This window comes from Lissotriton vulgaris, chromosome 5 (genome assembly GCF_964263255.1).
Source record: "Lissotriton vulgaris chromosome 5, aLisVul1.2, whole genome shotgun sequence".
In the NCBI taxonomy this organism is placed as follows: Eukaryota; Metazoa; Chordata; class Amphibia; order Caudata; family Salamandridae; genus Lissotriton; species Lissotriton vulgaris.
In genome coordinates, this window is record NC_141693.1 from 1,984,797,043 (window position 1) to 1,984,824,098 (window position 27,056).

Sequence of the window (27,056 nt, forward strand, 5' to 3'; positions counted from 1 at the left end):
TTAACACGCTTTTTTGGTTTTCTGGTATTTACAACACAAACAACCAGTAGGAGCTGCAAAACCATAGAGTTGAGGCTCAGCATCACAATCCCGTTGTCGGTGCCACTGGAAGTTCCCATTTTCTCCTACATTGCACATGCTAGTACCATTCACTTTTTTGTGGTAAGTTTTAAACTATCTACAACACACAGTGCACAAAGAGCCTGTCGTCCTATGAAAAAATCTTAAATGTACTAACCAGTAACACTTAGAAGGAGGTTGAAGGTAGGTAGGTAGAAGGGGGTTGAATCCTGTCTGCACTGCCATCTCACCCCTCATTCCTTAAGTGTTGGTGTAGACATTTTAAATAATAATGACTGACATTGGCTACATGTCTAAGTTCCTGAAAATCAAGGTTGTCACATTTTCACAAACCCTGAGGCTCAAAAGTGGTATCATACAAACATTGTGTGAGTAAACATGTACATCTTTGCACATTCTGCTACAGGTTCTAGTAATACCTTCCACTAATAATTCAAGTGTGTTCACACTCTGGACGATATTCTGTACCTCTGGCCATAATAAGGCTGTTCCCGTACTGATTGACTAGGTACTTGGAAACTCTTTAACATTATGAATGCATCCATAGCATGAGCACTCAGATGAAAAATCTATGACTTACTGATAGAATTGATAATAGGCCCTGAAGAAGTCAAGGCAAACTACCTGCCGAAACACATGTTTGCCAGAAGTGTTGATGAGTTTAGGAAAATAAAAGGACAGCCTATGAACATGTCATGTAAGACACGTCGTTTCAGGTTTTCTATCAGTGATTGAACAGTGACCTTTCCATAAATAGTGAATCATTTTTTTAAAAGTAAATTGGGAAATGTCTTTAGAAATTTGGTAAATTGATAACAACAAATTACATCCACTAGTTGTTTATGAATACAGGCACATCCAAAGATGGTTTTTGGACTTGCTATTTCATTGTTTCTATGCTCACTGTTATTATCAATACCACACAGGCAAATGCTGAATTTACAATAGTCTTTAGCAGGATTGCCTTTGTAAAGAACATTATAAAGTTAGCAATGTGTCATTGCCATGTACTATGTTGTTCACTAATTTTCATATAAAAATTAACCCCTGTATGTTGTCTGAGCTTTTAAAGATTTTTCGTATGATTAATAATGATGTTCAAATGTTATAGCTGATGCAGTAGGCTAGTCTTTAGATAAGATTAGATCCTATGCCAGCTTAACTCCCTAAAGCAAGGCTGTTAAAGCCCTTTAGCTGAAAAATTCTACCAGTTTTGTTGATTATGGTTCTCTAGTCCATTTAGAACAATATGGGTTGTTTTATTTTGCAATCACAGAGAAAAAATGGCCCAAGAGAAATTTAAATCAAGTAGTTGTTTTAGATTGACAATACAAAAGATATGAAAAAACATCTGAATCTTTTTCCCCAATGTAATATTCATTTAATAGTGTTTCTTTGCTTTAATAATCCTTAAATCAATCAAATCACCTTTAAAGCGTTTGTAAAAAGATTTAATATTAATATATAAATATTGAAATGTTAACTGGAAATTATTAATTAAGGTTGAGAGAAGAGAAACCTTGTATAAGGTGCACACCTACACATTACATTATCATAAAACATTGAAATTCCTTTATTAAAGGGAAGATAATAGTTAAAGAGAAATATGTCTAGTTAATAAGAAAGGTAAGGCATTACCGGGCTGCACTGTCCACATTCTAACCCTACACATTGGGATGCACATGATACGAACTGAGCATGAGCAGTGTCAAACTGCTCTCACCCCAGAATTGTATCAAAAGTGCCAAAATACTTAGGAAATTGCAGCATGTATTATCCTGACAGATGTTCAAAGGTGTGGTTCTGCAAAGAACTAGGAGATAATGTTACAGCCCTTTCAAAAGGGAGATGTGGAACTGTCACAGCAACCAGAGTGTGTTGCACATAGCTGTGACATATCTGCGGCAGGGAGCGTAACCTAAAATACAGGCAGTGTTATATGCATTGTTGACACTAGTTCATCTGTAAACTCTTCACTTGCTATATTTTATTGTCCAAATGCCCTGGTAAAATTATACCTGTCATTCGAGCCAAACCTTGTGCAGACAAGGCTTCTTATTAGCCATATTAGAGGTCACTTGCACTTTTCACTAGTGGTGCAGTTAGCTTGTGTAAATTAAACCAATAATCAATTGATATCATATTATCATCTCTAATTTACATTAGTTGTTTACTTACTTTTCTCAAATTGACCTTAAAATCTGCAAGTGCTTTGTCTTTCAGATATTTTTGTCCAGTGTTTTTTTTTCATATTGCATATAGAATAACTGTTGAATCCAGTAAATTAATAGTGTGTAAGACCCATGAACCTATAACATTTTATTTAATATTTGCCTTCACACTCACTTGCATTACAATGGGTTTAATTCTGGTGTGCCGCCTGCATAACATTTAAGATAATGCAATAATCAATGAGTAATATTTTCGTCTTTGAGTAACACTTAGCGGAGTAGCGCTTCTACAAACAAAAGAGGAGAATTTAAAAATCTACATTTTGTATAGAGAGGCCTGTGGGAGCTGGCACTACAGTGAAGCACATAGAAATGGCGGTGTGTTTATCGTTTCAGCTCGTCACGCTCAGAGAGAGCCAGCGCCTGGACACAGTCACGACCTACAACAGAACGGTATGTAAACATTTAGAGTTTGTAACTTTCTTCTAGGCAGGGCAATTTTACATTGTTACATTTTATGTGTTTTACCAGATGTAATTTACTGTTGTTTAAAAGGCCTTCTGGCATTGCCTTGTACTTTTGCATCACATACTGTCCAATCAATTGATCTTTTTTTTATTAGGTAAACAAATGCCCATACCATAGTACACACCATGTCACCAAGGTACATACAGCATTTATTCAGAAAACAAAAAGCAGATCCATTGCGGCGAATTACAGTAGCTTCCTCAAACATCTGGCACATCAACAGTCCTGGCCCAGGGCACCCACTAATGTCCATCACTTGTAGTCCGCACAAGAAAATGCAAACACTACGTTCCCACCCAGGTAGGCACTCCTTTAAACCAAGTCCAAAGTCCCAACCACCCCAGTTTCTCTCCTATTTCTACTCACATCCCCTACCATGATAAATGTCCCTTTCCATAAACCTACAGTGTCCATACAAACCACCTAGTCTTGGCGTTGAAGAATTGTCCCTATTTCCTAGCTATGTCCGTTTAGCCACCATGCATCCTAAGTTCACTAAAAGATTGTAATAACGGGTATGATCAATCTGTCCTTATGTTCACAACAGAATGGAGCTCCAGTGGTGTCCTTATTTCATCTTCCAAAGTTACCATCACCACCCCCCAGAAGCTGTCAAATGTAGGGCAGCTCCAGAGCCTGTGATAAAAAAAGCCCTCCTGACCTCATCCCCTGAGACAATGGGGAGCCGAAGCCTGGCCAAGCATATGAAGCACTTCATCACTTGTTGTTCTAGATAACCCTAGTGATGACCATGCTTTTCCCAAAATAATCATGGACCACTTCAGAAAGGACATCCTTCTGTTGCATAAACTACGACTTTAGTGTAGTTCTACAAGGTTTTCTTTCCCACCCATGGGTGACGCAGTTAAGCCTGGTTCGAAGCACCAGTGCTGAATGTGAAAGACTAGTTATTGTAGCACAGCAGAACCCCACTCAGTACATTGTTGAAGTAGAGCTATTGCCTCTGCGTTACTAACAATCCCTGCAATGGTGTCAGGGGCACTGTGGTAACAGAAACAAACCTATTTCATTATTCACAGTATCACACACACAGTACTAAGAAGAGTAGGCATTTTAACTAAAAAGTATTTATTACAACAGGACAAATCAGTTTCTCAGCACATCTAAAATGACTACACAGGGTGTCATTAAACAGCAAGAAGGGACGTTGTGAGTGACAAGAATAAAATGAACTTTTCTAACATTTTTAAAATGTCATTTAACGCCTAACCCCCTAAAACCTACCGCTGTGCCCTATTCTGATAGAGCATAGTAAGTACAGCATCTGGTGGTCTTGGGTTTTTTAGGGAGAAGAGACAAACTACTTACCTTGTTGACAGTAGGATCTGTGGTCATCAGCTGAGGAATGAAGGTGGTGTTTCCTGCAAAGGGCAAACCCGTAGTGTGGTAGCATCCTTTCTCTGGGACTCAGCTTTATCAGCAGCCAGCGAGATGTAGAATCTTCGAAATGCCCTGCAGTAGGTGAGACCATCTCTGGCATAATCTTTTACGATAATCTGGAAGAAGTACTTTGCCTGACAACTGGTAGCCCTTATATACTAAGTGTCATCAGAGATTGGAATTTCTGACATAAATTTAGGAATGGCAGACACAGATTATGTGCATCAAGGTGTGCGTCCCAGACGTTTCCTTATCACATATGAGGTGAAAAGCTGCCAATTTAGACTACACTATTTTGGTTGGTGGGAGAGGTGTGGCTCCACGGCCAGGGCGACTGACTCTGGAATCTGGAGATCACGGTTCGATCCCCGGTGCCGGCGGCAGATTAGCCTAGCACCATGTGACTCTGGGAAATAGCTTGCGTAATCTTCCCGAAGGCCTCCAGCGCCTAGAGACCCTTACGGGTGATTGTTCGCGCTTTACAAATGTGGATTATTATTATTATTATTATTATTATTATTATTATTATTATTATTATTATATATTTGTATTTGTTCTTATTTGACCTTAACATATAATGAGTCGACATTTGTCCCAGACTGATGTCACATCAGGTCATATCTATTTTATTAGCCAAATGACTTAACACTATCACCGCGCTCCTCTAGGGTGTGCAACCTAACCAAGCCCTCCCCTCTCCACCCAGGACTTTCCAGTCCTTGTTTTTAATATTGCATAGAAACCCAGTGAACAAAGCATACCTTGTGGGTTTCCTATAGCTATTGTTTAATTCTCACTCGCACTCTCCCATCTCTACTCAACCTAGTTTTTTGCCCCCTCACTCTTCAGACTTCACTTAAAAAAAAAGAGAAGACCTCCAGCAAAGAGCACCCCTACGGGGCCCATTGGGCATTGCAGCGCCTGCCCAACGATGATGAAGCATAAGATCCTTTGGGGTGTGTAAGGGCCCTTGCTCCTAAAAGGAGCGATCCCCCAAATGTTCTCTCAACCTCCTAGCACCTGGGACATTATCCTCCACTTTCCCCTTTCAACGGCTTCCTTAGTAATTGCATTCAAATTTTTCTTGTTATACATTTATAGGGGCGTGTATGCTGGACCTATTTAAAAGCCCTCGTCCCTCCTTCTGTGATTTATAACAAAACAAATATTTCCCTTTTTGAAATAATATACACATTGTTTTAATATCTAAAGGCCAGAATTAGAGTTTGTCCGACAGGGTGCTCCGCCGCAGATGCAGCTGACTACCCTGCCCACCAAACTGATGGTCCGTCTGCTCTAATCAGAGTCAGACGGTCCATCGTGTTTCAGAGAGTGGTGCCACCTCTGTTCCCATTGATGTAAAACTGATGCAAACCCTAAATTGATGGCTGTTATCCACAGGGCCTGTGGGGATCTCTAAATTTGGTCAGCTGTAGTCCAGCAAGGGTGGTGAAGGTAGTAGCGTCCAACACCCTGATGTACGGTGGATGCCTACCAAACTGTGATTTAGGCTCTAGATACATTGCTGATCACTTTTAACCCTGTCCCTTCTTTACCTACACATATACATCGTTAACATAACACAGACTCACTTGTTGTCAGGGAAGTCCTGAGGATGGCCTCACCAACCCAGTGGGCCAATGAAGACCGAAACGTCAACACCACATCCTTCTTAACTTTAGTCATCACATGTTGTATTCTTTTAAGTCCCATTCTTGCGAGTATTTGAATGATGGATTCATTGGGCCCAAAGATGATTTTTTCAAACTGTTTTGGCTAAGAGGAGTGCCTGCACTTCCATTAATCACCATATTTAACACAATTTAGAGAATTTGAGGGATTGTTTGGTGGTGCCAATGATGATGTTATTGTAATACATGTATGTACGTCTTTGAATTCCTATATATGTAATGTGATGTGTATTAATGATGTGTATAATATGAATGAATGAAATATAAATATAGTAAAAGAATATAAATATATAGTTTACATCAATATTTCTGGGATTGTAACTATAAATTGTGTAGTTAATCACTAGGATCACATCAGTGACCTTTAAAAAACTGTTGAAATAATTTGTTTTAAATAATTCCTCAAGGTATATTTGGTATGAGATAACTATTATACCCAGTTCCTTTTGGAATATTGGGTTGCCCTATAGGAGAATCATCTGCAGATATGTCACTGTTAAAAAGAATGAATTCACAATACGATGGCAGCTTATGTCTGTCATGTTTGAATGTACATACCACATATCCAGGACCTAAAATAACTCAAAAATGGTGTACAGCAAAACTGAGTTGTGGGTGAAGCATGCAAGCTCTATTTTAACTAGGTTCACATATTGTGTGGGCAAAACATCACGGCATACTTTGAGAAAAAAACATTTTCTGGAATTTTATTTTCAGTATAAGAAATTAATTATTTTTAACAAATCTCAAGTAAGTGCACGGAGCTGAAACATTACATAGTACACCCATGTCAATGCAAATTACTTTTTCATATTTAGTTTGGCCCTGTGTAATCCAGCAGTTTGTCTATTTTTCATGTGCTCTTGCCTCTTACTTTAGTTCGACTGGGGCATGCAGCTGCACATCAGCAAGTTCTTCTGGTGTTATCGATATGGAAGGTCCAGTAAGAAGAAAGACACTTCTTAAAGAAGGGAAGAGACCGACAGTGAGTTGTTGTTCTCATTATAAAATGTGTCTGCTTATAGTTTGTCACAAAGTGCATTAAATCAATCTTTTTTCCTAGCATACATTTGTTGTTCAAGTCATCAGGTTGCCTTTATACAATGGTGTTGATATGAAGAGAAAAAGGCCACCTGAGTAGTAAGACTATCTATTACGGTGCATTCAGTGTCTTATTATAGTTCATATTTTTTTTTTTTACAATCCTTAACTGTTAAACATTTTTTCCCTTATACTTGGTGTTTCTAACCCTATTTGATTAACCCCTTCCATGCTCATGACGAGCTCAGCTCGTCATGAGGCACACTGGAGCTGTGCTTATGACGGGTTGAGCTCGTCATGAATAGAGGGATTCATGGGATGTCAGCACAGGAGGGGAATTGTCTTAGCAGCCAAGGTGTTAAGAACATTATGGCTCCTCAGAATGCTCTGGTTAATGTCACTTTTAGCATATTACTAAATAGTTATAAAATAGAAAATTCCTACTCATCCATATTTGAATTGACTTTTAATAAATTGTTATCAGATGATAATCATTTGAATATCAACACTTTTATACAGTACCACATTTACTTGGTGACTTTGATGCATTGACGAGTTTAGTTTCCTAATCTTACATAAACATTTTACATGCTCAATTATTTCTCCAGATTATCAAAAAAATATAACAAACAAAACAAAGTCTTCAATCTCATTAAATGGCTAACTTCAATTGCATGAATATAGTCATCACATAAACACAAACATCCGGAACAGCAAAGGTGTCAAGTTTGGTTTCAACCTATGCAAAAAATTTTTATGATAACTGAAATACAAATGTATTTTCATATACTTTTTCATCAATAAGACAACTTTTTATTTCACTGAAACATTTTATTGATGAAATCTTCAGGATATGGTGTGGTACTAAACATGGTTACATAGTATTTTTGAAAAGCTAAATTAAGTACAACAGTTCTTTGCCCACTTGCTTCCTCCCCTTTTCTTTGCTCTATGTAAGTTGCTTTTGTCCACAGCAAAGACCTGGTTGTTCTATCTATACACTATTTCTATCATAGCTTCAGGTATTTTAGTCCAGCTCCAGCACATGCGTGCCCAGGGAGACCAAGCTGGATCCATTCAGGACTAGCCAAACTACCCTTTTCAATAGCCTATTTGAGGCCCTACCTTCAATACAGTAGAAGTGAACTCCTTAATCTGCATTTCAGTAGCTCTTCTGTTGCCCCTGGCACAGTTTAATAACTTTTTACATTAGTTATCATCCGAGATCCTCTGAGGCCCTCTGAGACCTCAACCTCTTGGGAAACAACCTTTACAACGCAACTTTTACAACGCACTACCATTACAACAAAACTTTTACAACACAACATCCATTACATCGCATGCCATTACAACGCAACCATTACAACGCCTGACACTACAGCGCATACCACTACAACGCATGTCATTACAACGCAGTCATTACAACGCATACCATTACAACGCATACCATCACAACGCATAGCACCCTTACACTATCCAACAATTACCCTACTGTTGCACCCCCTGGAGTTAGAATAGTAATTTTTACCCCTACACTATCCAACACTTTCCCTACTGTTGCACCCCCTGGAGTTAGAATAGTAATTTTTACCCCTACACTATCCAACACTTACCCTACTGTTGCACCCCCTGGAGTTAGAATAGTAATTTTTACCGCTACACTATCCAACACTTACCCTACTGTTGCATCCCCTGGAGTTAGAATAGTAATTTTTACCCCTACACTATCCAATACTTACCATACATGCAATGTAATGGTATGCGTTGTAAAGGTAGTATGCGTTGTAATGGAATGTGTTGTAAAGGTAGTTTAAAAAAATGTGTTGTAATGGCATGCGTTGTAATGGAATGTGTTGTAATGGATGTTGCATTGTAAAAAATGTGTTGTAAAGGTATGCATTGTAAAAGTATGCGTTGTGACGTCATGCATTCAACCTCTGCGTTTCCTAAAACCTAATCCACCTTTTTAAAAGATCCAGTCTCGTTGTGACATCAAGGCTAACTGTGAACATGTCCACTGCTGGCCTGAAAACTCCTGGGAAGTAATACTGCATGCTTCTTACTGAATCCTGGGTACACAATGGTGCCAGAGACGCACGTCACAGTCCAATCTTCAGATCATCTTTTATGCACTGCCTACTCTTTGAACAAGAGGTGTGGCAGCATACCAACCACCAGAACCTACTAAAATGTTACCATTAAGGTGATTCTACCCCATTTTCTGGAAGTCAAGATCCACTTAAGTGAATTTTGTGAATTTCACCAACATAACTAAAATTTCTCCCAGTCCCACTCTTAATTAACTTTTCTCTTATGCCTAATTTTACACCCACTACACTCCCAGCCTGCAAACCCCTTTACAAATTAGACTTTGCCTTCAATGAGTTAGCCTTTTTGGCGTCTGTTGGGAAGGTTTTTATCATGTGTGACATCAGTTTTCACATCTGTGGCCATTTAGACAAATGGATTTTTGTTCCGCCCAACATACACACCCATCTAGACCTTTTGCAATGGATAGAGATTCCCAGACCTAACAAAATACATGCATTGAGCTCCATTCTCTTATTCTAAAACATTAATGTTAGTACCTCTGATGTGGATCAATCAATCTTTCTTACACTTTGGGATTGCTCTACCATGGAACATCCTAACTTCCTGTAGTGGTCTTTCCACTTTTTGTGATTGGTGCAAATCTCAACTGAAGACATTATGCTCCAGCTGACTATTAATTCTCTATGGCAATCCGACTAAAACCCTGGCACTGGGTTTTTGTGACTCAATTCAGCCAACGTCTGATTATATTGTTCTAGTGAGGTTAGTATAGTCCAACTTTGGCTCTTCTCTTCATTGGCTCTTCTCTTCTGTGCCAAATTCCAAAGTCTTAAAAAATGCAAAATAACACTCCTTTCTTCTGCTTGAGCTGTTTAAAATACTCCACAGCTCTTACAAAAGGATGTTAGAACTGCTTATTTAGATTTCTATTTGAAGCATAATAAAATGTCCTCAAATACTCAGATAAATGAACTGGCAGGTCTCCATCTATGTTTCAATGTGTTCCACCCTCCCAAGAACTTTTTAATGTTATTGAACTATTCTTTCACAGGAAGGTGGGCAAGATTTGAGAACAGATTATTAACAAAGATGTTACATCCCTACCTACTCTTCTTAATCACATTGGAGACTAAACTTTCCTCACATCAGCCACTTGCCTTTCTTTTTTTCAGGCTTGGATGAATCCTGAGTTGGCTTCACCTTTGGATCAGTGCCCTTTTCAAAGAAGTCTGACATACTGTTTCAGCATCTTTATGTCCTATCTTAATGTCTGTTCTCCCCTCAGGAATTAATCCAGCTGTATTCAAACAGGTTCTAATTACACCATTTCTCAAAAACTTGGTTCAGAACTCTCAGTTATGTCAAATTTCTATTCATTTCCATTGTTCCCCTCGGCAGCTAAACATTTTGCAGGCCAAGTTGTTCCCTTATTAGTGGCCTTACTTAGATCTTGGCAGATCCATCACTATTGTGTTGGAGGAGCCCGTCTGCCAAGATCTAAACCAGGTGCAAAAAGAACAATTGATGGACAGAATGCAGTACAATATCATACATTCACTGCAGTACAGAGATCTGGCCCTAAATCCATAGTTTTTTTTGCTCACCATGCCATTCCAGTTTGGACCCTGCCATATGCAAATCAGTCTTGATCCTGCGCCCAATGGGAACAGTCCAGCCCGAACTGCTGGGCTAGGTCATCCCTGGACTTGAAACAAGCATCCTGGGACCGATTTCGGGCTTTCAGCCCTCTTCAGCCAGGATAGCTTGACTCCAGTGGCATGCAGAGCACGGGACTCACATCTGAGCATACCCGTCCCACACGGGGTGACAAATGAAAAATCTAAATCAGGCCCTTAGTAATTTTATAGAATCGTTATGTACCGTGGGTGATACCAGGCAGACTTCTGCCCTGGTAGGAGGATGAAGTTGCTCTCACCTGCGGTCCTGGATGACCTCTGTATGGTACTGCATGACGGCGGAGTCAGCACCATGGTCTGCTATAGCCTGTCAGTGGGGATTGGTACCATTAAGCACCATATCTTCACCTTCAGGCTGCATGAACTATGAACTGAGAGATCTGCCCTACCTTGTCTTGTGTCAGACTTTCTGCAAATTATCCCTCTGACACTTTCTTTTTGGCTCATTTTCCAGCACCCACTTATGAAAACTTGACTCTGTTCTTCTAGCATTAAATGAGCTGGGATAAAAGCAGGCACTCCCTGCTCTTATTAGCACCACAAAACCCATTGAGTGTATGCTCTGAGGCCTTGTAACCAGTGCTTAATCTGAGGTGGTGGTTGCCCGTGGGGGCCACAGGCACTCATTTTTGATGACCGGCAATTATTTTTCCTCATCAGACATTTACCTAGACCAAGAAAGAGAAAAACAAAAATGGGGAAAGAAGGAGGAAGTGAAAGACAGAAAAACGATGACAAAGAAAGAAAGCGGGGATACAGAAGAACCTGCAAAAGTGAGATAAAGGGTAGGGTGTGTCTGGTGGGGGATTAAAGTGAAATGAGGTGATGATTTCAATTAGGCAGAATTCAGCAGGGGTGAGCAAAAGTGGCTGAGAATCTGCAAAACAACTCTAAGATCAAAACCAAAATTTGGCCAGGGATTCAAAATTCTCATAAGATTATATTTTTTAGGGATTTAAACTTGTGGTTTTGAAAGTAAAAGCTACACTGACCAATTAACAGGGCCAGTGGCGAGCCAATGGTTGGTGGTGGGTGGCCCAATTCAGGGGAAGGACAGTTGGTCCCTACCTATTACTAAACTTATGAAGCCCTTATTTATTAACTTGCTGGCCACGGTTGCACTTTTCAGGTAGAAGGGCACCCTTGGACCCTTACTGGCTTCCACTGGCAAATGAGCAACTACTGGTTAGGATCAACGTGTTACATCTCCTTTAAACCCCAGGATCTCTGACCCCATTATGTCCGGAGATGGCTCAAACGGTTTCAGAAGCAGGGTGATCAACCTCAGCCAACAGGTCTCTTGTTTGGAGTGAAAGACAAAAACCCTTGTGTAGCTCTGGAAATGGGTTTTTGAATGGGCTTTCTAAGTCTCTCGCGATCAGCAACATCAAGTTGCCGATCCCAAGCGTGGAAAATAAACCTCCCGGCGAGCTTCTCAACGCGAGGAGGTCAGGTTTCTCATTGCGGGTGGTCGCCTATGCTCGCGACCGCTCACGATGAGAAACTACCAGTCCGCGTTGAGAAAGCTGCCTCTCGAGTAGAAATCTATTCGAGCAGCAGAAAGAGACCTCTTGCCCTGTGCAAGCTGCAGTTAGCACTGATTGCACAGTGCGGACAAGCATCCATCACTGTGCAATCAGTTCGAACAGCATCTGGCACAGTGCACTACGCAGTTTGCGAAGCTATGCGCAGCTCGTGTACTGTGAAGTGCACTTCGCGTGGCTACGCATAGCGCTACTTCGCGAACTACGCCCAGGGTTAGTAGCAATGCTTCCCCATGTTGTTTTTTCTAGAAGTGACCGATGATCACTCATGAGGAAGTATAGCGGCTATTGTGCAGTCGCTCATTCCTAAAAAAAATAGGAATTGTAAGGGTACTTCGTAGAAACAAGAGACCATGAAATGGCACTCAAGACCCTGACAAGCAAGCAGTACAGAGGACACATATTCAACAACATCAATGCCAAGGGCAGATGAGTGCCCCAAAGCAAACAAAGGGAAGTGACACTAGAGCAAAGATCCAACTAAATAAATACAGACAGGGCATGAAATGGAGCAAAACACCTATCAATGAGAAAGGCAGTGAGCTGCCAGTCACAAGCTTGAACCCTCGAAGGGTTGACTCCGCTAGTCATCATTACGAGACTGATCATATTGAGATGCGTTACCTCACTGGAACTTTCTCACGGATCATATATGTGTGTGATCCTCCCTATCCACAAAGCACATGAACACAACAATGAGTTGAAGAACAAATGATATAGCTAAGAGTCAAAACAATGACACACAGGAACACTGGGTCCCACTTCCTGGACTTCCCTTCCCGGGACTGGACTGGAGTTGTGGGAGGAGCAGGGTATTCTACAGTAGGTAACAGCAGGGTCTGCAAAGGTGAAGTTAAGCTCCCACAGCAGGAGAAGAAGAGGATCAAAAAGGGCATTACTAATAAAATATAGTTTAGTGTAAGTTCCTGACTCCGTGTCTTCTGTCCTTTCTAACCCACACACAATAGCAGCTTCATGCTGTCCAGCAGACAGGGTTTTGTGCAGGGACAGCATCATGCAGACCAGTCCTCTGTTCCAAGAATGTCCTTAGGACTCAGTGAAGCAGATGTCTTCAGTGTGTCTGCGACCAGCTGCCGGTAGATTCCAGTGGTCTCTGGGCAGGCTCCGCTCCTAATTTCATCCTCTACCCAGATACCTTTGTCTTGTAATCACTGTCAGGGTCAGGCATCTCCTCTCTTTCCAGGACAGCAAGACTGTATTCTTCAAAGCTGGGTTCCTCTGCCTGGATCTCTGATGAACCAGGCTTGGTCCCAGCCATGCAGCATGAGGTGCCTTTGCCCTGGTCTGACCTCTCCCCAAGCTGGTGCTCTAGGAGTCTCATAAACTCCAAAATAGAACAAGGAACTGGTTGAAGGAGGGCTAATTCAGGGGTCAGAAGTGTCTCTATAGGAGTCTATAGGGTGCAGACACTGTATGTGCTGTGTTCTTCTGGTGAAGCACCACCCTGGCACATAGATCACCGTCAGTGGGTTCACAGTTGTTACATTTACTGAGGGATAAACACAGGGTCATTCAGGAAGTCAATCAAAAAGTAAGAATGGTATAGCTGTATGTTGAGCGTGAGGACTATCTCCCCTACATAAAGAAATCATTCCGGAGGCTGTCCATACTTTCATTATAATTACCAAAATCTATAATAGTTCTTCCTACATGATGATTTTGACAATGGGATGTACCACAGTACTAAATTATTTTAAGAATAATAGGCCAAATGTAATTTGCAACAGCAAGACTTTATAACAATGTATAAAAGGCATTTTAAGAGTCTGTAAATGTTCATCTACTCCTAAAATGAGTTTGCTCCACCATACCGGATGGCTGCTTAGAAAGGATGTGTTGTGAGCGTCCCGTCTTAATAGAGTTCCGGAATTAGATACATCAATGGTTTGGAACCATAATTCCACTGCAATGGATGGAAATGGGTGAATTGTTCTTATCCACTTGAAAATCCCTTGAGTACAGTTTCTTTCCAATAATGTACTTTGCTTCATATGACATTGGAGAAGGGCAGCAAAGTTCTTGTGATCATTCCCCAAAAAGACCAACTCCTAAACTACTATTTCAAGAACACCAGCCTCCCCCAAGAGGCATGTCTGTCTGGCTGTACCTCAGCAGTAAGGTGTCACTTGAACAGCCAGGACACAGAAAACCTCTGTCTGGGCATACCCAGACCACTTGGAATAACTCACTTATTCTGTAGGACTATGGAAGAATAACAGTATTTTGCAACCCTTTCTTGACCACACCCCAAAAGCAGCAGTGAAGCCCAAACCACTAGTCCTTGTCCCCTCTGACTAGAACAGCAAGGCAATCCCAAATGTGTTTGAGTCTTGATGGGCCTGTCCTGTCAGGTGAAACTCAGTTCCTTGACACAGATTCATGGCGCTGCTTCTGAAATAAACTAAGTGTGAATTATGTTCCTGGGACTGCTGCTCATCTTGACGTCCCCGCTGACTATGGGCTGTTTATGAGTTTGCCAGTATGCCATGCCAGTGCCCCGCTGCCACACCACTAAACCTGTACTGAGACTGCCCACCAGATTCCAACTGGAATCCAGGTCAGGCGGTCCTGCTTTGGTGGTCCCATGGCGGTGCCATGCTAAGGCCCCTATGTGAACCTTAGCAAGGCATCCCCTTGGGACTGCCAAAGTGTGTTCCTGTGTGGCATGGGTGTGAAGTCCACGCCATGCAGGAACTAGGGGTGTGTGCAGACAGAGGGGACACAACATGTGCCCCCCTGCATGCATCTCCTGGCCCTGAAGCAACAGGGGGCCTGGGGGGGCCCACTTAGTTTCCTCAACTCCACACTTTTCGTGGCAAGCTCACCGCCATGGAAACTGTGGTGGTGAGGAAACTCATAATATGCTTGACTGTTCAGCAGCTGCACTGTCAGCATATTGCAGGCCTCAGACCACTGAAAGACCGCCAGGGATCTATGATAGCAGCAGTCCCATGGTGGTCCGACCGCCCAATTCAGAACACGGCGGTTGGACTGCCGGTGCGGCAGTAGCCACATAGCCACCATGGATTTGGTGGTCCATTGGAACACCAAACTCGTAATTAGGACCTAAATCTGAAAGAGTACATATCAGTCCTTTTTGAGTCACTCAGCAACTCTGTGGCGCACCGTCACATGGTGGCTGTCTATTAAATAGTACACATCGTGAAATCAGACTTACATATATTAGGGTTTTGTTTGTTGCTATATATTAAAATATGGTGCGTCTTACATAAAAAGCGGTATTACTAAGAATGTCAGGATATTTTAAGAATCACCATAAGCACCACTGAATGCATCGTTGCTTGCGTCATTCTAAATCTAAACATACCTTATTACTTTAGAGCAGTCAATTGTGAATTCTCTTACAGCGCCTCGAGACCCTCACGGGGGAAGCAGCCGCGCTTTACAAATCCTGAATGATAGACTTTGGCACAAATGTATTCCTTTTGTGGCCATTGCCAGACAAACCTTTATAAGATAGCTTAGTTCACAAGTAGCTTCAGTGAATCTTCTGAAAAATGTGTGCTCTTGTTCATTAATAATTCAGCATGTGTGTCTAGTTTCATACCAGCAATTGCACCTTTCCTTCTAGCCTTCAATATGCATTAAGACTGTATGAATAATGAACATTTAGTTTGCCAAACTACAGACTGTTTCAATAATGTTTATGTTTTTAATTTGTCATCTAGCTCTCATCATGGACTAGATACTGGCTTACACTGTCGGGATCTACTCTCGTATTCTATGGGACAAAGTCCATCCGAGGCACAGAAAGGAAACACGTGAGAAATATTTCACTTTTGAACGCCGGCATGTCATATTTTATGTTATATTATGTTCGTGCCATTTGTAGCTGTGCTGGACCAAGAATACATCCCTCATATGACTGGTTGTGGTAGGGTTCAGTGAAGTGGAAGGTTTTGCAGCTTTCTCGAAGGTCTATAGAAAACTTTGCAAATTCACAAAGTTTCAAAATTTCTATGAGATTCTCAGATTTCCATGAAAAGTAGGACTTTTTAAAATGTTTATGTTAATAAAGACAAATTCGCTAAAGAAATAAGGCATACTATCGCTGCTTTGCAAAGAGATATTATTTGCCTGGACACAGGTGAACTTATAGCAGGACCCTTTGCAAACTTCTTGTAAACAGCAAAACGAGTTGTTGCTACATCTGTGGTCCAATAGCCTTAAGCCACTCATGGACGCAATAGGTATATTATTGCAATTCACCACTGCACAAGTGGAGCATGGAAGAAGGCGTATAAACCCCCAATAATTCGAAGTATTCTGTGTCACTTCTTGGTGCATGAGGGAGGGCTGGTTTTCTGACAACTTATCGAACCCCCAAAATATTGTGGTAATAAATATTGTGACAAAAATATTGAGCACAAAAATATTGTTTTCTTATACATATAATGTAAATGACAAAAGTATCCCCCAAAAAATAACACTGTACACTAATATCGAAAAATATATACAAACATTTTGCTATTTAAGATAGTTAAATGTAGTAAACATTTAATATTTTAACATGTAACAGTAATATAATGTAAATTAAATATATTTAATCAATATAATACATAAATATATAACTATATATAATTTGAAGAAACATGTATATATGTATGTGTGTATGTTTATTTCAACTTATAAAATGTAAAACTATGATTACTAATAATAATTGTAATTTATATTATAATGTTCTATTTCTATAATTTAATATCATAAGAAGTATATATCGATATATGCATAATGCATATAAGTATATATGTGTGTGCGTATATATATATATATATATATACTCACAAAATAAATTTAAAAACATAACAACAAAATACCAATTTAATTACACATAAGAGTAAGCAATAGAAAAGAATACCTGCAAAGCCTGTAGATATTGTATGAACAAAGCCACATACCAAACACCTTTTAGTGATAGGGCACAAACAATTCATAAACTTCTTACATGTAAAACAGAACAAGCTATTTACATATTGGAATGTACATGTGGACTCCAGAATGTTGGAAGCACAGAATTGCAGTCACACAAAATGATACTCCAGCATACCAAGGCTAATATTAATCAGGATCCCGCTTACCCGGTGGTAAGACACTTCAGGGAAATCCATAACAGCGATCTTAAATATTTTAAATATTTCTTAATAGATGCTGTTCCCATACAAAAGAGAGGTGGTAACCAGGAAGAAAAACTAATGAGGTTGGAAACACGCTACATCTTAGACTTAGACACCATGATTCCTGCAGGTCCTAATTCCAGTAAGGAGCTCTACACCTAGCTATAATCATAGTAAAGGTTAGGATATCTAAAGGTAGAAGAATTCATACAGACAATGCATTTTAGGATGTTTGAATATTTGTATTGCCATATGTTACCATTTTAGATAGGACTAGAACTATCTGTGAAAATTGTTTGTTTACGCAGAATATGAATCCATCCATTTGAATTTTATTAACAACAAAACTATTTGATGAAATGCGAGGGAATATATTTGTCAATTTGAGGAATTGAAGAATTGAAACTCGCTTGCTGCTAGTATAAACATAAGCACGGACATGTAATAATGCAGTTTATTAGAAAGCCATGACCCTTTCGCGGATTTGCTGTTATTATTATAATATAGCATCTACATGCATTTACTCACTTTATTGGCAGGCCATGGTTTTTTAGGCAGATTTGCACGCACATGGTCACTTTATGCACTTATTTTGCACTTTTAGCACAGTATTGACTTAACAGACAAAAATGCTATTATACCTTAATTCATGTCTATTTTGCTTAATTAGTGTATACAATTTTTAACATCTGTATATAAATGTTATAAAGTTTTTGGAAAAGGCTAGAGCTTGTGCAATGCACTTATTAAGGGGTCGATTAGGATCGCGGACGGACTTGCGTCCGTCCGCGACCCCAGAGCAGGAGGGAACCTCCGCATGGCATGCGGAGTTCCCTCCTGTGCAATTAGGATGTGACCGCAAGGGTTGCGGTCACATCCTCTATTTTTAACATTGCCGCGGGTGCAGCTTCAAGCTGCACCCGCGGCAATGTTAAAAATGCACGCATTGCATTTGCATGCAGAAAGAGGCAGGCACCGCGCGGTGCCTGCCGCTTTCTGCATGCAACTGCAGGGGGGTACCATAGGTACCCCCCATGTGCACCCCCCACCCCCCTTCACCTAGGGGGCCCGCAACGGGCCCCCGCAGTGAAGTTCCGTATGCTTTTCCGCGGCGGAAAACCCGCCGCGGAAAAGCATACTTTACTGGCCATCCTAATATGGTGGACGGTGTCTTCCAGACACCGTCACCATATTAGAGCTTTTCCGCCGCGGTTGTAATCCGACCGTGGCGGAAAAGCTGCGGACGGAAACCAGGACCCACCAGCCATCCTAATCTGGCCGTGGGTCTTTGGTCAGTCCGCTGCAGATTTTCCGCATCCTCGGGGCCGGCGGTGGCTTCCGCCGGCCCCGAGGATGCGGAAAATCCGCAATCATAATGACCCCCTAAGTGTTTATACAATAAGAGTCACCAGCTTATCCCAGACCAAGTCTGTTGTCAGTATTTATGAAAATCACAGCACCTGTCACTTTAAAAATCCAATCTTACAGCATAGCGTTGTCATTTGATTAAGGCAGGTAACGGTTGAAATGCCCAATGGCGGACAATCCACAAGAAAGGAATAATATATGTCCAACAACGGTGGTCCGCATTTATTTGTTATTCCTCATCCAGGAGGTGAAAACAACGAAGATCATAATAAATATATATTATCCAAAAAGTGTCCAAGCTTTAAAGAGGCACTCACCCAGCAGGCAGTTCAACAGTAACTTCATTAATCAGGAAACCAGCATTTTCTGCTCTGAGATTTCTCTTCACCAACGCGTTTCGGAGTCCTTACTCCTTCTTCACAGGTATTCACTGAGATTATTCACAGGAAGTTCCAAACGCACTAATTTGAATACGCACTAATTTTCTACGACACTCTAAATAACAATTTTACTATAAAATTATAAATATAAATAACTTAAAATTACAAACTATACATAAAACATTAACAACTACACAAACAATATAAATCATATACAATTAGAATATTATTTAAACACTTAAAGAAACTTGAAAAAGAGATCTTTTTTACCTTCAATTTGTATTTTTGCCAAATATATTTTTGCGCACGATATTCTGTGTCAAAATATTAAAAATGTAATATTTCTGCATCCTTATATTTTTGACTCGATATTTTGTCCGAACACCAGGAGGGTTTTTAGAGAGAGGTACTTTGTGTGTGTTTTTTTTATATATATGATATTAATTAAATGATTTGTATGTTATTTCTTCCAAGTTTTTCATTATGCTTGTATTGTTGCTCTTTTTATTTTTTGATTGTGTGTTTTAAACTGACCTATAATAAAAATTGAGGACTGTAATTGGGTTGCAGTGATGTATGCCATTCAACACCTTAAATAACATCCCTTAACCCAACTCAGTATGGTTTCAGAGAGGTCCACAGTACGGAAAGTGTGCTTCTCAAATCCACAGAGGAGATTAGGACCATTCTTGAGCAGGGAGGAAAGGCTGCATTGATCATGCTGAACCTATCTGCAGCATTTGACACAGTCCATGATGCTTTGCTGATGGACCGATTGGATGAGAGAGGACTCAAGGGCCCTGCTTGGAAACTTCTCTGATCCTTTCTTTCCGATAGAATGGAAACGGTGGCCATGGAAGAATTTGAAGCAGAATCATTTTCCCTACCTTGCGGTGTGCCGCAGGGGTCGTCATTAGGCCCAACACTATTTAATATTTATGTGTCCTCCTTGGCACCCCTAATTGAATCCTTTGGCTTCGCCTTGACGTCTTATACGGATGACACCCAAATTGTGGTGTCCATTCAACCTGAATTGTTCCAGGAAACTGCGTCAAGAGTGTAGGACTGCATGAACTCCGTGTCTAGGTGTATGGCGCAAAACTGCTTGAAACTCTACTCCAGCAAAAGGGAAGTCATGTTGTTTTGCAACAACCCCAACTTCTGGACCCTGGATTGTTGACCAACTCCTATAAGAAAAGTGAATAATTTGGGAGTTTGGATAGACGACAAATTGAGTTTCAGCGACCAGGTGAACACAGTGGCCTCATCAACTGCATATATCCTCATATCATGCAAAAAAATGATGCCACTACCACCCAAAGATGTGCAACAAACAGTTGTTACTGCATTAATAATGTCCAGATTAGACTACTGCAACAGTCTATATCTTAAAATCCAGGAAGGTTCATTGAATAAGCTTCAGATTCTGCAGAATGCAGCAGTTAGACTCTTTACAGGCACACCAAAGTTCCATTCAATTTCAGCCAAAATCAAAATACTTCACTGGCTGACGATAAGAAAGCGTACTCAATTTAGGTCTCTGTGTATGGTTTTTAAAGCCCTTCAGGGAACCGGACCAGAATTTTTAAAACAGCGATTTCACTGGTATACACCTAAAAGAACACTGCAGTCTTCAGATGCAAGATTCATAAATGTCCCTAGGGTAAAAAAAGCCACCTGGGGTGGTAGAAGCTTTACAGCGAATGCGGCCAGATCATGGAATGCTCTGCCATTATATCTGCAAAGCATGACCAATCTTTCGGCCTTTAGGAAGGCACTGAAAACATGGTTGTTTTCAAACTGATCCTGCTATTTCTCCCATGCCATTCAGTCCTCATTAGGCCTTCACACAGTGCCAGGACACCCTCGAGTAACAGTTAGCGCTATACAAATACCAATAACATTAACATTAACATGTCATATGAAAAATGTGTATCTTTGATGGTTCTTACATGATACTCTACTACACCTGAGTATGGAAAGCGGATATCACGCTTAGCTAGACAAGAGTTAACATAGGTAAAGGGACAGCGCACATGAAGCAGAAATTTCATACCAAACAACATTTCTGATAACCGTGAATACTGAATTAAGCTGTCTTTATCTGTTTTGCTTTTCTATTTTTCTTGTTCTGTTTTACACAGATTTCTTGGTCGAGCAAACACAACACAGCTAACACATGTTTCGCCCTTTTAACTGTGACCTGTTGAAGGCTGTAGACATAAGTAGATAAAGTAATAATAATTCCACTATTCCTCTACCGCAATAATTCGTAGACTCTAATCCCAATATGTTGGTCCAATATATGACAGAAATGCTGCCATCTCTAGTTTGCTGAACGCGGAGCTCTTACTACCTTCCATGAGTGGAGAGACTTAACGTCAGCTCCTTCCCTCGCTCTCATTTCCCAAAACAGTTACGTTGAGATTGTAAACATGAAATATGTTTATCTTTTTCAGTATAAATCTACACCCAGCAAAAAAGTCTCAGTTGTTGGTTGGATGGTGGTACTGCCAGATGACCCGGAGCATCCTGATGTTTTCCAGCTCAATAACCCAGACAAAGGTAAGATGTTGTATCCATGTGAAAAGAGAGACACTGAAGGACATGGACTTCACAAGCATCTACCTCAGAAACATTGGCACATCATGAACCATACACAGTAACCTCTATACAAACATTTCAACCAGCTTTAAATTCAGCACCTTCCCAAACTAGCTTCTCCTCAATTATAGGGCTAGGTTAATTTACTATTCTAACTCTGCCAGCATATTTGGGGCACATACGTTAGAGGTTAATTTACTGTTCCAACACCAATCCTAGCAAATTTGCGGACACATACTTAATGTGGGTTTAGGTGCCTTGCATACTTATTGTAACATGATATACGAGTACGGTCGTGGTTTTGGCAGAGTGTATCTTTGGGTACATGTTTTTTGCTCTTTTGTATTCACTACCTGTTTTCACATACTACCAAATGGGTGCAAACACACCTTAATTTCTATATTTATGTATCTCTTTCTGTATCCAGTTCCCTAGAGTTAATTTGACATATTGTCCTTTTTGAGTAACCTGTTTACATTTGAGTTGTAGATTATTACTTTAAACCCTATTTTCAGACTGGACTAACCTTTGGTTGGTCCCAGGTTTTTGCTTCTCCTAACCTTCTGCTTGGCACAGCTATCACATTCAAGTAGTGAGTTGCACTTGCCAGCTTGAAGGTGGTGATTGGCCTTCCTGAAGCACTTCTGCTGGGTTGACTGACAGCTTCACCAGTCAGCCCTGAATGGTAGTCACAGAGGAAGTGTGCCCTCGGGTAGTGGTTGACAGTCTCAAGAAGACAGATTCAGTAATTGTTTTTCGTCACGAAGAGGACTGGTGTTTTTTAAGCGGTTGTTGTGCACAACGTTGCACAGATGTCCGTCTATTGAATATACAAGATACAAGTGTCTCCTTTACTTCTGCATAATATTTGATCTGCCCCACATCATATACTGCCTCAAGTCATGAAAAGCTGCCGAAGGCAGCTTGTCTCCGACAACCAGAGTTGGATTGGGAACCAAAATAGGACCAGGCACCCTAACAAAAAGTGGCCCACATTTGTGGATTACAACTTTTAGCAAAACACTGCTTCATGTTTTAAGTATAATGAAAAGAACGAGGAGGGTTGTCTAAAAGAGGCAGGTTTTATTAAAGTCACTGAGATTTTTAAAAGAATGCAAATGCCGCCAGCACTCTTTGTGCATTGATTAGCTCACAATGGTGAAACACACTTGAATATAAGTGAGGCCAATCAGAGGCTGAGAAATTCTCATCAGACCACCCATATGGCGGAGTATCTTCATATGAGATTAGTTTGTGGATCCAAACAACGCCCAGACCATCATATGATGGTATAGTTGTGGATACCAATTGTTGTCTCCATCCAGGGGTTATTCTCAATTGGTTGCTGATGAGGTGCAGTGCGCGAAAGTGAGTGAAATTTAAAATTGATTACCAGAACAAAAATTATGTTTAATGGATATTGTTCTGGCATCAAACATAAAAACTACGCCCGGTAGTCTGACAATATGACTACCCAGTGGAGCTGTGCAGACGGTCGACATGTTTCAGCCAGGAGGGAGTATTATCCGGCTTTCTTCAGGACCAAATCAGAATGGAATGCTACTGCACAAAAATTCTTTTTTTCACCACAGATGAGTGTATGTGTAATTATATAAAAATTATAATCATCCTACCCGGACCTTGGAGCCCCAATGTGTCCAGGGATGTTGAATATTGTGATCCTTAACTACAAAAAAAACATAATAGAGAACCACATACAAAAATAATAGTTTATACATAAGAAAAACCTCTACATTTGCCACTAAAACAGTACACAGGACACACATAGAGCAGTATTATCTCTATATTATACCCCACAGGCTAAGTAGACTGCTGTTTTTGATCATAACCCATTGGCTTACATCTAGGAAAGAAACCTTAATTGAAGTATGATTAATACTCACCCAGCTTTGTGTGGGTGGTAGACCTCACCTCACCCGGCATCCGCTCGGGAAAACTGAGGCACCGCTCTGTTGTGCAGGATTGAAAATACAGGTTGACACAATGAGAACCATCATGCCCACTTAAATTCACAATATACTGGGTTGCACAAACTGAATAAAACCTAATTGTTTGAAAGGGGAAACCCACTAGTGACCAGACCGAATGCTGACAAAAGAAGGGAGCTGGCTATGAAATGACGAGTGCTCTGTTCAAATATTACTTGGTAGTTTCAAAAGTTGTTTAATGATTATAACGAAGTCTCTAAACATAGACTAGAGATGATTCGGAGTTGTTACAATCCCACCACGGAATACTCACAAAGAGGAACAGACACAGTGGATTTGAAGAAAGAGAGAAACGGAACATCAAACCCTGAGACCTACCTCTCCGTCGGTACCCCTCTCTAGCGTCCGAGAGGAAGTGGAGGTAATGTCTCAAGGTGAACGCGGGTTATTTATACCCATTCCAATTGAATAATTGGTAATGAACAAGACTTAATTGGTCGTGTTGCGCATGTGTGGTGGAAAATACTGATTTTGAGGGAATGCGCAGTGAATCCAGGTGATAGTTTACCATTTAGTACGCATGCACCCGTCTACCTGTTCATTACCAATTATTCAATTGGAATGGGTATAAATAACCCGCGTTCACCTTGAGACATACTATATGATGGTCTGGGCGTTGTTTGGATCCACAAACTAATCTCATATGAAGATACTCCGCCATATGGGTGGTCTGATGAGAATTTCTCAGCCTCTGATTATTCTCTTTGGTTAGCTCTTAGTCTCGTAGTTTGCCTACAACTCTGTTTCAGGGCACACCCATCTGTTTCATGACCCAGATATTCCCTTCTGTAGTACATAGTTCCAAATATCAGGCCTTTGGAATATCGGGTCGGTAAATATAGGCCTCTTTGACCCTCATGTCACTGTGTGTTTTTGGTTATAAGTGAGGCCCCCTGCCCCATCTCAATCAGCATAAATTAATGGTCCGGCTCAGTGACAGGTTGGGAGTGACACCTCCGGCCCGTTGGTAAAAGGGAGGTAATGGAGACCCATCTGCCTCAGGTAAGGCAGCTCTTGCCCAAACTGGGCAGCTGGCAGCATCTGAACAGGACATAAATGTAAATGTAAATTGATACTTGTATACGCACTACTCACCCGCAAGGGTCTCAAGGCGCTTGTATGAATACCGCTGTGGAACCCATCCTGGCTTTCCCTGTGAGGCGTCCACTCCTGGGCACCCCCAAGGTGGAGGCCGGGCATCCTTAGCGTTGTGGGGGCCGTTGTGGAGATTAAGCAAGCTATTGCCCAGAGTTGCAGAGTGGGACTCCATGATTGGAATAGGCACCGAGGCGAGAATTATCAGGTCCGTGGAATTTTGAGCCCAAGACCCGCCGAGGCGGGGAATTGAACCCTGGTCCCGGGCTAGACCTCTACATCAGGGTCTGCTGCTCTAATCATTGAGCCACACTTCTCTTCACACATACACATCCCAAATTGGCCTCCTGCCACACAGAGAAGCGGCCCACAGCTGCAACTCAGATACCAGCCCCTTGCCCGAGTGCCCACCTTACCAATCGGGACAGCCGTATTGGTTTTCAACTGAGTCTCACAGGTTTCCATTTATACACTGATACAGAGAGAAAGCAATATGGCTTCCTGTTTGTATATATTTTGAAACCGTGGTAAAAAAACAAAATAAGGTCTTCTTTTGAGAGGCTGTCATTGCGGTCATTCAGTACTGCCAGACCAATGGTGACATTGACTGTACATGAGTAGATAAAATAAAGGATCGTTAAATACTAGCAAAGCTTATGTAGGCACACATGAGCACATACTTCAGAGTTACTGTATCCTGATATATATTGACGCTTCTAGAACTAAAACATCACAGGCGTCCAATTGTGGCTGTAACGTAATGGTTAAAGAATGGGCAGTAACAATTTCCCATTTTACGGTCTCACAAAACACAAAATAAAATGGTTAAAACACAGATAAAATGAGAAAAAATAATGCATAATTATATACAGAGGTAAAGGTAAAAAAGTAAACACCAAAAACAATAGAACCGCTTCCAGGTGGTTTGACCGAATATTGGCCAGCCCCTCTCACTGTGCTGCTCCACGTTGGAACTCCAAACTCGTGGTCACTTATAACAACAATAGTAGCACAGGGGTCGTGACTGGGTGCTGTCAACACATCAATTAATTCTGACTCCTTCCAAAACAGAATTCCTTCCCCTCTCGACCTCACTATCTCCTCCTCCTATCCAATCTTGGATAAACCATGTGAACATTCTCAACAACAAACCTATCATTTTTGACCGTGCCAAATCGCTAGGTGTCATCCTAGACAAAAGGCTCAACTTACAGGCCCCTATCAATACCATCGCCAAGAATGCACGCTACCAATGGCGCCTATTCTGGGGGGTTCAACGCTTCTTTTCTGAGCAAGACCTAAAAACCTTGGTCCAATCTTTGGTTCTTTCCAGATTGGACTACTGCAACTCTACCCTTGCTGGCCTCGCCAGATCCCACCTTTCCCCTCTAAAATCCATCCTCCACTCAGCAGCTCGCTTTGTATATGGGGCTATAAGAAATTATCACATCACACCCTTACTGTTCTCTCTTCGCTGGCTTCTTATTGATACAAGGTCAATTTACAGGACTGCCTGTATCACCCAAAAAGCCTAGCACACCTCCACCCACCCTATCTGGCTAATATACTCAAAATCTCGGGCGGCTCTAGACCTTCAAACAATGTGGGAAACTTACTGCTCGAACCTCCTACCTACAAAAGGGAAATACGTATGGCTCAATCCTTTTCTGGTAATGCGACTAGAATCTGGAAATAACTTCATCATCCCTCCGAACCACTACCTCATTCCGGTCCTTCAAAATTGATATTAAAATTCTCCTGCTCCATAGGCACTTCCAGGAATAATTCAACACGTTTTTTGACCCTTACGATCATCTATAACTCACATGAGGTCAATTTTGTAAATATGTATTTTACTCCTGCTTTAACCAAACACTGACACCTTTTATTTTTTACAATATAAATATGCAAATAGTTAGAGTTGGAACTGCATATGTGTAACTTGTTAGCATGCTCAGCCTTTCTTATGTACCTTTGTAACTGTATATATGTAACTTGTTAGGGTTGAAGTGTATCTTGTGTACCTTATGTAACTTACCTGGTTCTTTTGTAAAGCATACTGACACCTTTGGGAAATGTTTGCGCTATATAAAACTGCATTCAATGAAATAAATTAAATACATTAGGAACTACGCCCACTTCCTCGGGTAATTAGACTGTACCAAGTGAAAAACAGCTGTGGGGGGAGATATGTGATTGCAGCATCCCTTCAAATAATACCATGAAGCAATGCGACAA

General features: G+C 40.9%; 1 protein-coding gene across 1 annotated transcript in view; it reads left to right on the plus strand.

Annotated features, from left to right (window-relative positions):
- The window catches only part of RALGPS1 (Ral GEF with PH domain and SH3 binding motif 1), a 1,949,641-nt gene that overhangs the window by 1,855,328 nt on the left and 67,257 nt on the right, over positions 1–27,056 (plus strand). The window contains exons 17-20 of the mRNA XM_086924714.1: positions 2,649–2,705; positions 6,752–6,857; positions 15,917–16,009; positions 21,570–21,675. Of these exons, the coding sequence (XP_086780840.1) occupies positions 2,649–2,705; positions 6,752–6,857; positions 15,917–16,009; positions 21,570–21,675 (362 nt within the window). The remainder of the gene's footprint in view (positions 1–2,648; positions 2,706–6,751; positions 6,858–15,916; positions 16,010–21,569; positions 21,676–27,056) is intronic.